We start from the raw sequence: 14,886 nt of genomic DNA, 5'->3' as shown, positions 1-14,886 counted from the left end.
TCACAACACCTTATCAGCCTCAGCAGAAGAAGCATAATCAAAGTAATGAACATTGAATAATAATATATGCCATTTAGCAGACACTTTTATCCAAAGCGACTTACAGTCATGTGTGCATACATTCTACGTATGGGTGGTCCCGGGGATCGAACCCACTACCCTGGCGTTACAAGCGCCATGCTCTACCAACTGAGTTACAGAAGGACCACATTGAAAGCGCACAGGATTGGCAAATCAAATGCTGATGTCCAGTACTGTATTAAGACTATACTGTATACATGGGTAGTCTTTTTCAAAACAGGACGCTATATACGATATACACACACACTCTTATCTGTCCCAGTGTCAACAACATAGGAGAGCCCAGGTGTGAGCTCTGCTGACTGACAGCTGTCACCAATTTGACTGACACTGCATACTGACAACACCTCTGGCCTATCAGGCAGCACTCTACATAGCGTTGGCCAATCAAGCAAATGGCCAATGGCAGGGCAGAGCTGCCAGTGTTGTTGCCCTAGTCTACCCCCTTTTGGCTTCATTTCACAGGCTTCAGCAGACATCCCTGTGGGCAGATGAAACCCCAGTGGCCTGCAGGGTGTTGGAGCCATAGAGATCCTATCATTTTTATGTAATACATGTATGCTGCATGCTGGAGGAGACCTCCCTCAGCCCAGCAAAGGTTACCGTCTCTCTCACTGCTGTCACCAGGAAAGACAGTGGGCATTTACTGTGTACGTTTAGTCTGGCCTAGAAAAGACAAACTTATATTTTATGTCCACTCATAAAACCCATTAAGTAAATTGACACCTTTTACAAAGTTAGTCCATGCAGATTTTTATTTTATTTTTTAGAAAAGGTCAATGTTTCAGGTTTGAGGCCACTGTATCACACACACACACACACACACACACACACACACACACACACACACACACACACACACACACACACACACACACACACACACACACACACACACACACACACACACACACACACACACACACACACACACACACACACACACACACACACACACACCTCTGTTGTTTATCTCTCTCAGTAGTTCGTTCTGAAATGAGTCGTCATGTTCCCCTCCCTTGGCCCGGCCCACAGGCAGACAGCCCAGTCCTGACACAGTATGTAAAACATATGCAAAATTAAGCACACAAAGAATCACATTCACTCATCCCCAGACTGAGCCACTACGACAGACTAGAGCTAAAAACATCCCTGGGTGAGGAGTTGTGATATTAACAGAACAGAGTGGATGATCTAAGAGTGTTTGTGCTGAGACTATGTCTGTGTGTTGCGGTGGATTTCGGTTCATGGTAGTGAATAAGCCTAATGGTGAGAGGTTCTGGGGCTGTGGGTTCTGTAGGGGGCAGTAGAGTTCTGTAGGGGGCTGTAGGGTTCTGTATGGGGCAGTAGGTTTCTCGAGGGGGCTGTAGGGTTCTGTAGGGCTGTAGGGTTCTGTAGTGCAGTAGAGGACAGTAGGGTTCTGTAGGGCAGAAGGGGGCTGTAGGGCTGTATGGTTCTGTAGGGCAGTAGATGACAGTAGGGTTCTGTAGGGTAGCAGGGGCTGTAGTGTTATGTAGGGCTGTAGGGCTGTAGGGGATGTAGTGTTCCTACAGTCTGACTCTGATACTGTGGAAGGAAGCCATTCTCCCCCTCATTGTCAGGATCAGGTGTCTGTCAACTCTCTGATTGGCATGCCTTCTGTGGACACACCTGTATCCACTGTATAGGTGGGGAGGAGGGGAATAGGAAAGAGGATACCTAGACAGTTAAACAACTGAATGCATTCAACCCAAATGTGTCTTCCGCATTTAATCCAACCCCTCTGAATCAGGTGTGGAGGGGGTATGTTAGGGGGAGGGGAAATCCCCTCAGGGCCATGACAGAGTTTAGTATCTATTTGTTGTGCAAATGTCCGACAGTGACATGCAGTTGTTTGTGTGTGCGCGTATGTAATTCTGTTCATGTGTGTGTTTCCCTGCTGTGTGTAAACCCTCTCTTCCTCTCTGCTCCACTCCCCCCTCTCTCCAGACACGTCGTCAGGCTCGGAGGAAGAGGGCTCCATGCAGGGTGAGGGCACACCCACCTCCAGCCAGGGCAGCATCAACATGGAGAACTGGATCAGCAGGGCAATCCACGGCTCCACCACCTCCTCCACCACCTCCTCCTCCTCCACGCAGAGCGGAGGGAGCGGGGCGGCCAGCCGGCTAGCAGACGTCATGGGCCAGACACACCTCGGTAAGTCAGGTAAACAAACCCACCCTTCAACTATAACCTTGCTTACCTACTTGTATCTACCTCTGTGTGTTAGGGTATGTTTGTCTTACTTACAGTGCCTGCAGAGAGTATTCATACCCTTTGACTTATTCCTCATTTTTAAAACCTGAATTGAAAATGGATCAAATGTATTTATTTTCTCACCCATCTACACACAGTAATCCATAATGACAAAGTGAAAACAAGTTTTTAGAAATGTTTGCAAATTTATGGAAACTGAAATACAGAAATATCTCATTTACATAAGTATTCACACGAATACATGTTGGAATCACATTTGGTAGCGATTACTGCTGTGAGTCTTTCTGGGTAAGTCTAAGAGCTTTTCACACTTGGATTGTACAATATTTGCACATTATTCTTTAAACATCCCAGGTTTCTTCTCAGATTTTGCCTCTGCTTAGCTCTAATCCGTTTATTTTTACCCTAAAAAAATCCATAGTCCTTGCAGATGACAAGCATACCCATAACATGATGCAGCCACCACCATGCTAAATGTAAATTTGAAGAGTGGTACTCAGTGATGTGTTGGATTTTCCCCGAACAATAGTGCTTTATACTCTGGACATAAAGTTAATTTCTTCGCTACATTTCTTGCAGTTTTACTTTAGTGCCTTATTGTGAACAGGATGCATGTTTTGGAATATTTATATTCTGTACAGGCTTCCTTCTTTTCACTGTCATTTAGGTTAGTATTGTAGAGTAACTACAATGTAGTTGAGCCATCCTCAGTTATGTCCTATCACAGCCATTCAACTCTAACTGTTTTAAAGTTACCATTGGCCTCATGGTGAAATCCCTGAGCGGTTTCCTTCCTCTCCGGCAACTGAGTTTGGAATGACAGCTGTATTTTTGTAGTGACTGGGTGTATTGATACACCATCCGAAGTGTAATTAATAACTTCACCATGCTCAAAGGGGTATTCAAATGTCAGGTTTTTTTTTACCCATCTACCAATAGGTGCTCTTCTTTGCGAGGCATTGGAAATCCTCACTGGTCTTTGTGGTTGAATCTATGTTTGAAATTCACTGCTCGACTGAGGGACCTTACAAATAATTGTATGTGTGGTGTACAAAGACGAGGTAGTCATTCAAAAATCATGTTAAACACTATTATTGCACACAGTGTGTCCATGCAACTTATGTGGATTGTTATGCAATTTATTTTGCCACAACAAAGGAGTTGAATACTTATTGACTCAAGACATTTCAGCTTTTCATTTTTAAGTAATTTGTAAACACTTCTAAAAAACATAATTCAATTTTCACATTATGGGGTATTGTGTGTAGGCCAGTGACACAAAATCTCAAGTTAATAAATCAAAATTCAGGCTGTAACATGACAAAATGTGGGAAAAGTATCCCTGTTGTTGGCGTTCTCTATCAACACCCCCACATTATGTATGTACATTACATTCGTGTGTGTGCGCTGCTCACATCACCTATCCTGTACCTTCCTTTAATGTTCCCACCCCTAAGGCATGCACACAACACCAGCCTGCAATGCTTCCTGTGTGGAAATATTTGCTTTCTTTTTACTTGCATGCAGGCCATCCTCCTCACGAAGAGAAGCTCTCACTTTGGTTTATCTTCTTATACCCTAGACTTAGTTAACCCCTTAGTTGTAGTCACTGCATAATACATGTCAACTGAAGGACAAAATAACAAAACAACCATACTTAAAAGAGCTATGACCATGAACTGCTGTTCTCCAATGTTGTCTGTGTAAACTGTTCTAGTGGCTAGTCTGTTTTCATGCTGCTGACACAAGTTTGATGGCTACCAGAGTTAATGGCTACCAGAGACAAAGCACAGAACAGACACCACATTGAGGCTCCTGTCAGGTAGACACAGCTTGCGGACAGTCTGAAGTAATGCGCAGTGTTGGGAGTAGGGTGCTGTGACAGTTGGGTCGCAGACACCGCTAGTAGCCAACTGCTGATTGGCTTCTTCTACTCATTGAAGAGACATTTTAAACACTGAGATGTGATGTTTATCTGGTGTTTGTGCCAGTCCCTCCTCCTGCTACCATTACTTTGAAATGTGTATTAGTAACTTTATGAGTAACTCTCTAAAGCCTTGGTTTTAAGAGGTGTTTCCATGACATTCAAATAGCGTTTTGTTGTCACAACATAGCATGATGTTTGTATGTCTCTCTCCACTAGGTGTGTATTTCAGAGGAGGATATCCTTTCCTGTGTGTGTGAATGTTACGGATCTGATTTCCCTCTTGGCTCCCATTAGAGGCCAAAACAAACCAGCTCCCGTGTGTGTTGGCTTTTTAAAAGGCTAAAGAAAAAGCATTTTCCTTCCCTTCATCCCTTCTCCCTCCCTCCCTTCCCATCAGTGTGGTTCTGCCTGCCTGTGTAGATTAAGTTGCTTTTCTCCATACACCTCGCCACCCACATCTATGGATGTGTCTTAAATTGCACCCTATTTCATTTTGAGTTCACTACTTTTGACTAGAGCTGGTCAGAACTAGTGCACTATAAAATCAATAGGGTGCCATTTGAAACACAGATTATATTTCCCCTCCATATGGCTGATGCCTCCTGCAGAGAGACCCTGTAGTGTGTCTTCCCTCCATCTGGCTACAGTAGTGACTTGGTTTGGCCCTGTGTGGTTGCCGTAGTCTGGATTTAAGGTTCTGGTTTTCCCCTCCTCACACGCAGGGCCCATTGCTCACCTCTCTCTGAAGAGGAAAACTAGGAAGGCCCCAGCTCTCCTGGGCACACCAGCCCCAGTCACAGTAGAGAATGGGAACTCATGTCCTGGTCCTGTGGTGAGGCGGTCCTGTGAGTTTGGATCAGGTGGATCGGAGCTCATCTGGCAGCAGCCCCCCTTGGAGAAGCAGGGTCAGTATCCCACCGTGCAGGGGGGCAGTCAACCCCTCCCTGCCCTGCTCTAGCCGCAGCCCCGCACCCATTTGCTTTCTCATGATCAATTGTGGCGTTCAATGTCAAAGTGGTGTCTTGCTCTAGCTACAGTTGTGTGAAAAGCTGGGAGAAGAGAAGTAATGCTAACCCATGGATAGCTTTGGCTAATGAGTACTGTGATCGTATGAATCAGAGTGTGTGGAGTACCCTTTGTGGGTGAGAGCCACGGTGTTGATGGAAAATCAACATCAATATTGCAGGAAACCGGTAAGGTAGTTTTGGTTGCTTTCATGGCTGTGAAATATGTATTGATCTAATGGTGAGAAATACATGTATTTATTTGCTGGGCAAGATAAGAGACTGCATGTTCAAGAATGCTTTTTGTCTTTGACACAAAGCAGATGGATGGCTGCTCCAGTTATGTGGAGGTGGTGCTTGTTGTAATATATGTTGTTTGATTTTAGACACTCCCTGCTCTCCCAATCCCTGAGTTTTTTATTGGGTAGTCGGGAGGGTACACTTTGAATCTGAACTTTAGCCAGGTGCCTCATTGTTTTAAATAGTCTGTTTAAAATGCCCTTTGAGTTGTACTTTTCAGTGCCAAAACTCTGCTCGATGCTTAAAGAACCCACTGAACCAGCATTGAAGAATGCCTTGATTGAACCCATCCATTATTCCAACAGTCACTATTTGGCGGGGAGAGTGAATTAGTGAAATGAGTTATCCCTCTGTATGTAACAACTAGAGGAAAGAAAGGGATTCTACAATCCCTCGGGTGGAAGTAGATGAATGTTCTGAAAACAAAGGCCTGGTCCAGACTATAATCAATGTCTGAGAACACCACATAACCATTAACATCATTCTGGAAGGGGTTCCTATTCCTAATGGAATGATGTTTTGCAGTCTATGGTTGCGTTCTACATTGCAGACGATGCACCTTTCCATGCATTGTGAAATATGGCTTGCGTCTGCAATGTAGTCAGCTTGGAACGCAGCCTATGTGACGATCCATAGATCCCATTGTAGTTCAGTGTTTCTTTCTCCGCCTGCCGTCGTGTACTGTAGTCAAGCTGTCACTGGATTCCCTATAGCTCATTATTGTTTCTGTAGGTGTTGAGCTATAAAAGGAGAGGGGGGTGGGGGCAAGTCAATATTAGGAAGGTGTTTTGTACACTGTTTATAATCCCAAATAACACCCTATTGCCTATATAGTCCGCTATATAGCGCTGGTCAAAAATAGTGGAATAGGGTTTCTTTTGGGAAACAGCCTTAGTCTCTCACTGCCTGTTTAGTACTGTTGGCCAGTGTCTAATTGTTCACTCTGGCTCAGGTAAACAGATGTTATGTACAAAGAGCACCCCTTCCTATATCATTAGCATGCTTGAGCTGCTGGTAGGACATGCAAATATCAATATGTCTGGAGAAAGCATTCTGGCCGTGTCTAGACTTGACAGTTCATCCAGCTTTTAGCATTGAGTTCTGATCATGCAGCTTTAGCTCTGATCATAGAGTTCTGATCATGGAATTCCAAAAGCGTCATGCATCTACACCTACATTTAAATATGTCTACTGTGTCCGGATTCCCTATTCCCACGCTATAATCAAATGCTAGTATACAAACAGTGAAATAGGCTAAATAAGATAACACAACAAAAATGGCAGTTGCTAAATACTGTAGCTAACTAGCCAGCTAACCTCTGAAGCTAGCAAGCAACGCTAAAGGGATTGCAAACGGGTTAGCATAACTCTAGCCAAACAAAAACATGTTTTTCTTAATATTAGCTAGTATTTATGAGGCCAGCAAACATGTTCCTCACACGCTAGGAACGTATTTCCTCCAACGTTATAATGAAAAAATGCCTCTCGTCTCAAAACACAAGTTTTCTGGCGACTTGTGAGAGGAGTGCTGATGACGTCCCCACTGTGTGTGCTTTTAGAAATCCACACGCAATGCATCCCTGTCCCCCTCCCGGAGTGGTCAGCCAGATCTGAACACAATCAGACAACAAGGCGACTTTTCAATGCTACCTTCGTATTCTGATAGCAGAAGTCAAATCTAAGTGTCAACAACCTCTGTTATTGCAGCTGGTAGCTAGCTAGCCTAGCATTGTCTCAGTCTCACTCAGTCATGGAGAAGCATTTATCTTTTTCTCGCTGTCTCCCCCCCGCTATATAGCGCTGGTCAAAAGTAGTGGAATAGGGTCCCCCCCCCCCCTAGACAATCTGGACTCTCTCTTTCAAATATTATCTTCTGAAATTGTTGCAACCCCTATTACTAGCCTGTTCAACCTCTCTTTCTTATCGTCTGAGACTCCCAAAGATTGGAAAGCTTTCGCGGTCATCCCCCTCTTCAAAGGGGGTGACACTCTAGACCCAAACTGCTACAGACCTATATCTATCCTACCCTGTTTTTCTAAGGTCTTCGAAATCCAAGTTAACAGACAGATTACCAACCATTTTGAATCCCACCGTACCTTCTCTGCTATGCAATCTGGTTTCAGAGCTGGTCACGGGTGCACCTCAGCCACGCTCAAGGTCCTAAACGACATCATAACTGCCATCGATAAGAGACATTACTGTGCAGCCATATTCATCGACCTGGCCAAGGCTTTCGACTCTGTCAATCACCACATTCTTATTGGCAGACTCGATAGCCTGGTTTAACAACTACTTCTCTGATAGAGTTCAGTGTTGTCCGGACCTCTGACAGTCTCTATGGGGGTGCCACAGGGTTCAATTTTCAGGCCGACTCTCTTCTCTGTATACATCATTGATGTTGCTCTTGCTGCTGGTGATTCTCTGATACACCTCTACGCAGATGACACCATTCTGTATACTTCTGGCCCCTCTTTGGACACTGTGTTAACTAACCTCCAGATGAGCTTCAATGCCATACAACTCTCCTTCCGTGGCCTCCAACTGCTCTTAAATGCAAGTAAAACTAAATGCATGCTATTCAACAGATCACTGCCCGCACCTGCCCGCCCGTCCAGCATCAGTACTCTGGACGGCTCTGACTTAGAATACGTGGACAACTACAAATACCTAGGTGTCTGGTTAGACTGTAAACTTTCCTTGCAGACTCACATTAAGCATCTCCAATCCAAAATCAAATCTAAAATTGGCTTCCTATATCGCAGCAAAGCATCCTTCATTCATGCTGCCAAACATACCCTCGTAAAACTGACCATACTACCGATCCTCAACTTTGGTGATGTCATCTATAAAATAGTCTCCAACATTCTACTCAACAAACTAGATGCAGTCTATCACAGTGCCATCCGTTTTGTCACCAAAGCCCCATACACTACCCACCATTGCGACCTGTACGCTCTCGTTGGTTGGCCCTCGCTTCATACTCGTCGCTAAACCCACTGGCTACAGGTTATCTAGAAGTCTCTGCTAGCTAAAGCCCCGCCTTATCTCAGCTCACTGGTCACCATAGCAGCACCCACTCTTAGCACACTCCAGCAGGTATATCTCATTGGTCACCCCCAAAGCCAATTCCTCCTTTGGTCGTCTTTCCTTCCAGTTCTCTGCCGCCAATGACTGGAACGAACTGCAAAAATCTTTGAAGTTGGAGATGCATATCTCCCTCACCAGCTTTAAGCACCAGCTGTCAGAGCAGCTCACAGATCACTGCACCTGTACATAGCCCATCTGTAAACAGCCCATCTATCTACCTACCTCATCCCAATACTGTATTTATTTATCTTGCTCCTTTGCACCCCAGTAGCTCTACTTGGACATTCATCTTCTGCACATCTCCCATTCCAGTGTTTAATTGCTATATTGTAATTACTTCGCCACCGTGGCCTATTTATTGCCTTAACTCCCTTAACTCTTACCTCATTTGCATTCACTGTATATAGACTTTTTGTTTTCTTTTGTTCTACTGTATTATTGACTAAGTTTTGTTTATTCCATGTGTAACTCTGTGTTGTTTGCGTCGAATTGCTATGCTTTATCTTGGCCAGGTCGCAGTTGCAAATGAGAACTTGTTCTCAACTAGCCTACCTGGTTATATAAAGTTGAAACAAAAATATGTTTATTCAGCCTTTTTGCTGTTTTTTTTCCATCCCCAATTTCGTGATATCCGATTGGTAGTTAGTCTTGTCCCATCGCTGCAACTCCCGTGTGAACTCGGGAGATGCGAAGGTTGAGAGCCATGCATCCTCCGAAACACAACCCTGCCAAGCCGCACTGTTCTTGACACACTGCTTGCTTAACCCGGAAGCCAGCCACACCAATGTGTCGGAGGAAACACCGTACAAGTGGCGACCATAGTCAGCGTGCATGCGCCCGGCCCAACCCACAGGAGTCGCTACAATGCGATGGGACAAGGACATCCTGGCTGGCCAAACCCTCCCCCAACCCAGATGACGCTGGGCCAGTTGGGTGCCGCCTCATGTAGGGAGGGAGATGGGCAGGGTGTGAGTGAGAGAAAGGGAGGGAGATGGGGAGGTAGGGGGGAGAGGGTAAAGACAGGTAAAGAGTGAAAGGAAGAGGCTAAGTGGGAGTGGCAGTAATGTTGTACTTGGTCTAACATTGTCAATGCGAGTCTTGTTTAACCTATTGGGCTCTGGAGCGCTTTCCCTCTCTCATTGATCTCTTTATCTAACCTCACATGTACACTGGTGGTAAGAATATATACCTGCGTCCCAAATGGCATCCTATTGCCTATATAGTGCACTAGTTTTGAACAGAGCCCTATGGGAATTGATGGAAGGTGATGACACATTCTTTGTCCATAAATAAATAAAGTTAAATCAGCTATAGGAAGCTCTTATCATAAAGGTCTATGTGCTCAATAGTGCACTAAATAGGGAATTCAGTGTCTGTTTGGGACAAAACCATAGGCATCTTCATCTAACATGATGAATTATCACTGAAAGGAAGATTACTCATAGCAGACAGTATGATGGTCTATGAATGAGATTGCTCTCACATACTTGTGGTTACCGGCCCTTATAGATGAGTGCTATGGTTAGCTAGTACCGGTGTTTGATCCACTTTAGCTTATGTATGGACCTTGACTGGGGCTTTAGTGTTTTACAGTGGAAAGCTGAGAGATTGAGCCGGAGCACCTGAAATGTAAAGGAAAGACAGTGAAGGAAGTTCCTTGTGGTTTCTCTTCACAAATAGTGTCTGTAATGATTCCACACGCTCATCCACTTCAATCAGAATCTAAGTCTAGCAGGGGAAAAGAGTAACGGCTGATGCTTTTTGACATTGTCCAGGTCGGTATGATGGGAAGAAAATGAGAATTCACGGCATGATTAGACTTTCAAAAACGTCTGGCACTTCAAAGAATCTGAAAAGTGATACGTGTCGAGTGGGAGATGGAGAGTAAAAATGATTTATTTTTTACAGTGAATTTAAGGATAGATGTCACATGTGGGATGTCTCAGAGAGAGGGAGAGGCGGAAGTGTTGCATCAATGATGTAATGTTGAAGCATTTGGGGGAATTATGTTATGACCAGGGGATTGAAGAGGGAGCGGTAATGATTAAAAACACAGTTTCATGAAGTGCATCGAATCTCCTGCAGCTCCAGTACTGGGGCAATCTTGGATTGGTAAAAATCTATTTTTGGACAATAATATAATTTATAAATGCTTTAATGATCATGAGCTTAGTTAAATTTGCTTACCCCATTGGAACCCAAACTATAAGCTTGTTTTACTCCGTCTCTTAGCTGTTTACCAAAAACCTAGCGGATGGCTGCTTTGTTTTGTTGTGGGGGACATGCAAGTGTCAGCTTGGACAACTTAATTCACAGCATTAGTTTATTTGAAACTGTTGTCATAGATATTTGTATATGTTACAGTGTGCTCCCACACATTCAACCTCACACACGTAGCAGAGACGTATGTGAAGCTAAAGGCCTAGTTCACAAATGTAACATTGCCAAAATATTAGGAAAGGGTATAGGGATACCTAGTCAGTTGCACAACTGAATGCATTCGACCCAAATGTGTCTCTGGATCAGAGAGGTGCGGAGGGCTGCCGTAATTAACGTCCACATCATTGGCGCCCGGGGAGCAGTTGTTGTTGGGCGTTAACTGCCTTGCTCAACGGCCTTTTGGTTACTGGCCCAAGCGGTCATCTATCATCTTAGATAAAGTTAAGATGACATTTTCATAAAGATGAAAATAGGTTTTGGGTGGTTGCAGAGTTGCATCCCTTGTGGAGTGGATGGACTTAGGTGTTTTCATACACCTCAAATCTGAGTTCAAAAGAAAACATGCAAGAGAGGTCCTTGAATGAAAATGAGGTGACATGAAACACTTTTCTCTATGATTTTAAAACAGATCAATTGATAAGGGCTGAGGTCTATGGAACTGTGGAAGTACCAAGAGAAACCCAGCACAGCAGCATATCAATCACTCTCCTTCCTCAAATCGACTTTTACTGGAGTTAACCATTGTCTGTCTATTCTGCACCCGGGAACACTTGTCTGGATGCATGCGCCTCCTGACCTGACTAACCCCTGTGGCCTCCCTCCGTCTGTGTGCCCTGTGTCCTTGGACCCTTGCCCCCGTGCCTCCTCCCATCCTAGGTTTCATCCCAAATGGAACCATATTCCCTATATAGTGCACTACTTTTGACCAGGGCGTATACGGATCTGGTATGTATGAACCGTGTCCAACAGTAGTCCACTATACAAGGAGTAGGGTACCATTTGAGAGGCAGTCCTTCTCTTCCCTCCTCTCCTTACTGTTGTGCTGGCTTGGCTATGGCAGCCTGTGGCCCTTGGTTAGCTATAGGGCTGAGGGCTGGGGGGACTAACAGTAACAGGCTTCCTTCACCTTGCCTCTCCTCACATCCAGAGAACCACTCTACCCCTCCAGATGTCACCGGCTACACCACAGACTCCATACAGGTGGAGAGACCCCAAGGCTCCACCACAGCATCCAGGGCCACGCCCAAATACGGCAATGCAGAGCTCATGGAGACCGGAGATGGTGAGTACACACATGTCAGTTTGTTTTGATATGATGGTGTCATGGTGTCATGTCAGTTTGTTTTGATATGATGGTGTCATGGTGTCATGTCAGTTTGTTTTGATATGATGGTGTCATGTCAGTTTGTTTTGATATGATGGTGTCATGTCAGTTTGTTTTGATATGTTGGGGTCATGGTGTCATGTCAGTATGTTCTGATATTATGGTATCATGTCAGTATGTTTTGATATGTTGGGGTCATGGTGTCATGTCAGTATGTTCTGATATGTCTGTGTCATGGTGTCATGTCAGTATGTTCTGATATGATGGTGTCATGTCAGTTTGTTCTGATATGTCTCTGTCATGGTGTCATGTCAGTTTGTTTTGATATGTCTCTGTCATGGTGTCATGTCAGTTTGTTCTGATATGTCTGTGTCATGGTGTCATGTCAGTTTGTTCTGATTTGTCTGTGTCATGGTGTCATGTACGTTTGTTTTGATATGATGGTGTCATGTCAGTTTGTTCTGATATGTTGGTGTCATGGTGTCATGTCAGTTTGTTCTGATATGTCTGTGTCATGGTGTCATGTCAGTATGTTCTGATATGATGGTGTCATGTCAGTTTGTTCTGATATGTCTCTGTCATGGTGTCATGTCAGTTTGTTTTGATATGTCTCTGTCATGGTGTCATGTCAGTTTGTTCTGATATGTCTGTGTCATGGTGTCATGTCAGTTTGTTCTGATTTGTCTGTGTCATGGTGTCATGTACGTTTGTTTTGATATGATGGTGTCATGTCAGTTTGTTCTGATATGTTGGTGTCATGGTGTCATGTCAGTTTGTTCTGATATGTCTGTGTCATGGTGTCATGTCAGTTTGTTCTGATATGTTGGTGTCATGGTGTCATGTCAGTTTGTTCTGATATGTTGGTGTCATGGTGTCATGTCAGTTTGTTCTGATTTGTCTGTGTCATGGTGTCATGTCAGTTTGTTCTGATATGTCTGTGTCATGGTGTCATGTACGTTTGTTCCGATATGTTGGTGTCATGGTGTCATGTCCGTTTGTTTTGATATGTTTGTGTCATGGTGTCATGTCAGTTTGTTTTGATATGTTTGTGTCATGGTGTCATGTCCGTTTGTTTTGATATGTTTGTGTCATGGTGTCATGTCAGTTTGTTTTGATATGTTTGTGTCATGGTGTCATGTCAGTTTGTTTTGATATGTTGGTGTCATGGTGTCATGTCCGTTTGTTCCGATATGTTGGTGTCATGGTGTCATGTCAGTTTGTTTTGATATGATGGTGTCATGTCAGTTTGTTCTGATATGTCTGTGTCATGGTGTCATGTCCGTTTGTTCCGATATGTTGGTGTCATGGTGTCATGTCAGTTTGTTTTGATATGATGGTGTCATGGTGTCATGTCATTTTGTTTTGGTGTCATGGTGTCATGTCAGTTTGTTCCGATATGTCTGTGTCATGTCAGTTTGTTCCGATATGTCTGTGTCATGGTGTCATGTCAGTTTGTTTTGGTATGATGGTGTCATGTCTGTTTGTTCTGATATGTTGGTGTCATGTCTGTTTGTTCTGATATGTTGGTGTCATGTCAGTTTGTTCCGATATGTCTGTGTCATGTCTGTTTGTTCTGATATGTTGGTGTCATGTCTGTTTGTTCTGATATGTTGGTGTCATGTCAGTTTGTTCCGATATGTCTGTGTCATGTCTGTTTGTTTTGATATGATGGTGTCATGTCAGTTTGTTCCGATATGTCTGTGTCATGTCTGTTTGTTTTGATATGTCTGTGTCATGTAAGTTTGTTTTGATATGTTGGTGTCATGTCAGTTTGTTCCGATATGTCTGTGTCATATCTGTTTGTTTTGATATGATAGTGTCATGTCAGTTTGTTCCGATATGTCTGTGTCATGTCAGTTTGTTCTGATATGTTGGTATCATGTAAGTTTGTTTTGATATGTTGGTGTCATGTCAGTTTGTTCTGATATGTTTGTGTCTTGGTCTCATGTCAGTTTGTTTTGATATGTTGGTGTCATGTCAGTTTGTTCCGACATGTCTGTGTCATGTCAGTTTGTTCCGATATGTCTGTGTCATGTCTGTTTGTTTTGATATGATGGTGTCATGTCAGTTTGTTCCGATATGTCTGTGTCATGTCAGTTTGTTCCGATATGTCTGTGTCATGTCAGTTTGTTCCGATATGTCTGTGTCATGGTGTCATGATGGTGTCATGGTGTCATGTCTGTTTGTTCTGATATGTTGGTGTCATGTCAGTTTGTTTTGATATGATGGTGTCATGTCAGTTTGTTCTGATACGTTGGTGTGATGTCATTTTGTTTTGATATAATGGTGTCATGTCAGTTTGTTCTAATATGTCTGTGTCATGGTGTCATGTCAGTTTGTTCTGATATGATGGTGTCATGTCAGTTTGTTTTGATATGATGGTGTCATGTCAGTTTGTTTTAATATGATGGTGTCATGTCAGTTTGTTTTGATATGATGGTGTCATGTCAGTTTGTTCTAATATGTCTGTGTCATGGTGTCATGTCAGTTGGTTTTGATATGATGGTGTCATGTCAGTTTGTTTTGATATGATGGTGTCATGTCAGTTTGTTTTGATATGATGGTGTCATGTCAGTTTGTTCTAATATGTGTGTGTCATGGTGTCATGTCAGTTTGTTTTGATATGATGGTGTCATGTCAGTTTGTTTTGATATAATGGTGTCATGTCAGTTTGTTCTAATATGTCTGTGTCATGGTGTCATGTCAGT

At 43.6% G+C, this 14,886-nt stretch overlaps 1 protein-coding gene across 10 annotated transcripts in view; it reads left to right on the top strand.

Moving 5' to 3' along the window:
* The window catches only part of LOC124041906 (disco-interacting protein 2 homolog C-like), a 260,125-nt gene that overhangs the window by 155,265 nt on the left and 89,974 nt on the right, over positions 1-14,886 (top strand). For 5 of the 10 annotated variants that reach the window (XM_046360053.1, XM_046360051.1, XM_046360050.1 and 2 more), the window contains 3 exons: positions 2,050-2,265; positions 4,966-5,148; positions 12,002-12,136. In XM_046360053.1, the coding sequence (XP_046216009.1) occupies positions 2,050-2,265; positions 4,966-5,148; positions 12,002-12,136 (534 nt within the window). The remainder of the gene's footprint in view (positions 1-2,049; positions 2,266-4,965; positions 5,149-12,001; positions 12,137-14,886) is intronic. The other 5 variants (XM_046360056.1, XM_046360058.1, XM_046360049.1 and 2 more) reach the window with 4 other exon arrangements.

This window comes from Oncorhynchus gorbuscha, linkage group LG08, assembly GCF_021184085.1.
Source record: "Oncorhynchus gorbuscha isolate QuinsamMale2020 ecotype Even-year linkage group LG08, OgorEven_v1.0, whole genome shotgun sequence".
Lineage (NCBI taxonomy): Eukaryota > Metazoa > Chordata > Actinopteri > Salmoniformes > Salmonidae > Oncorhynchus > Oncorhynchus gorbuscha.
The sequence above is the reverse complement of the archived record's forward strand: the minus strand, read 5'-3'. Positions and strand labels throughout refer to the sequence as shown.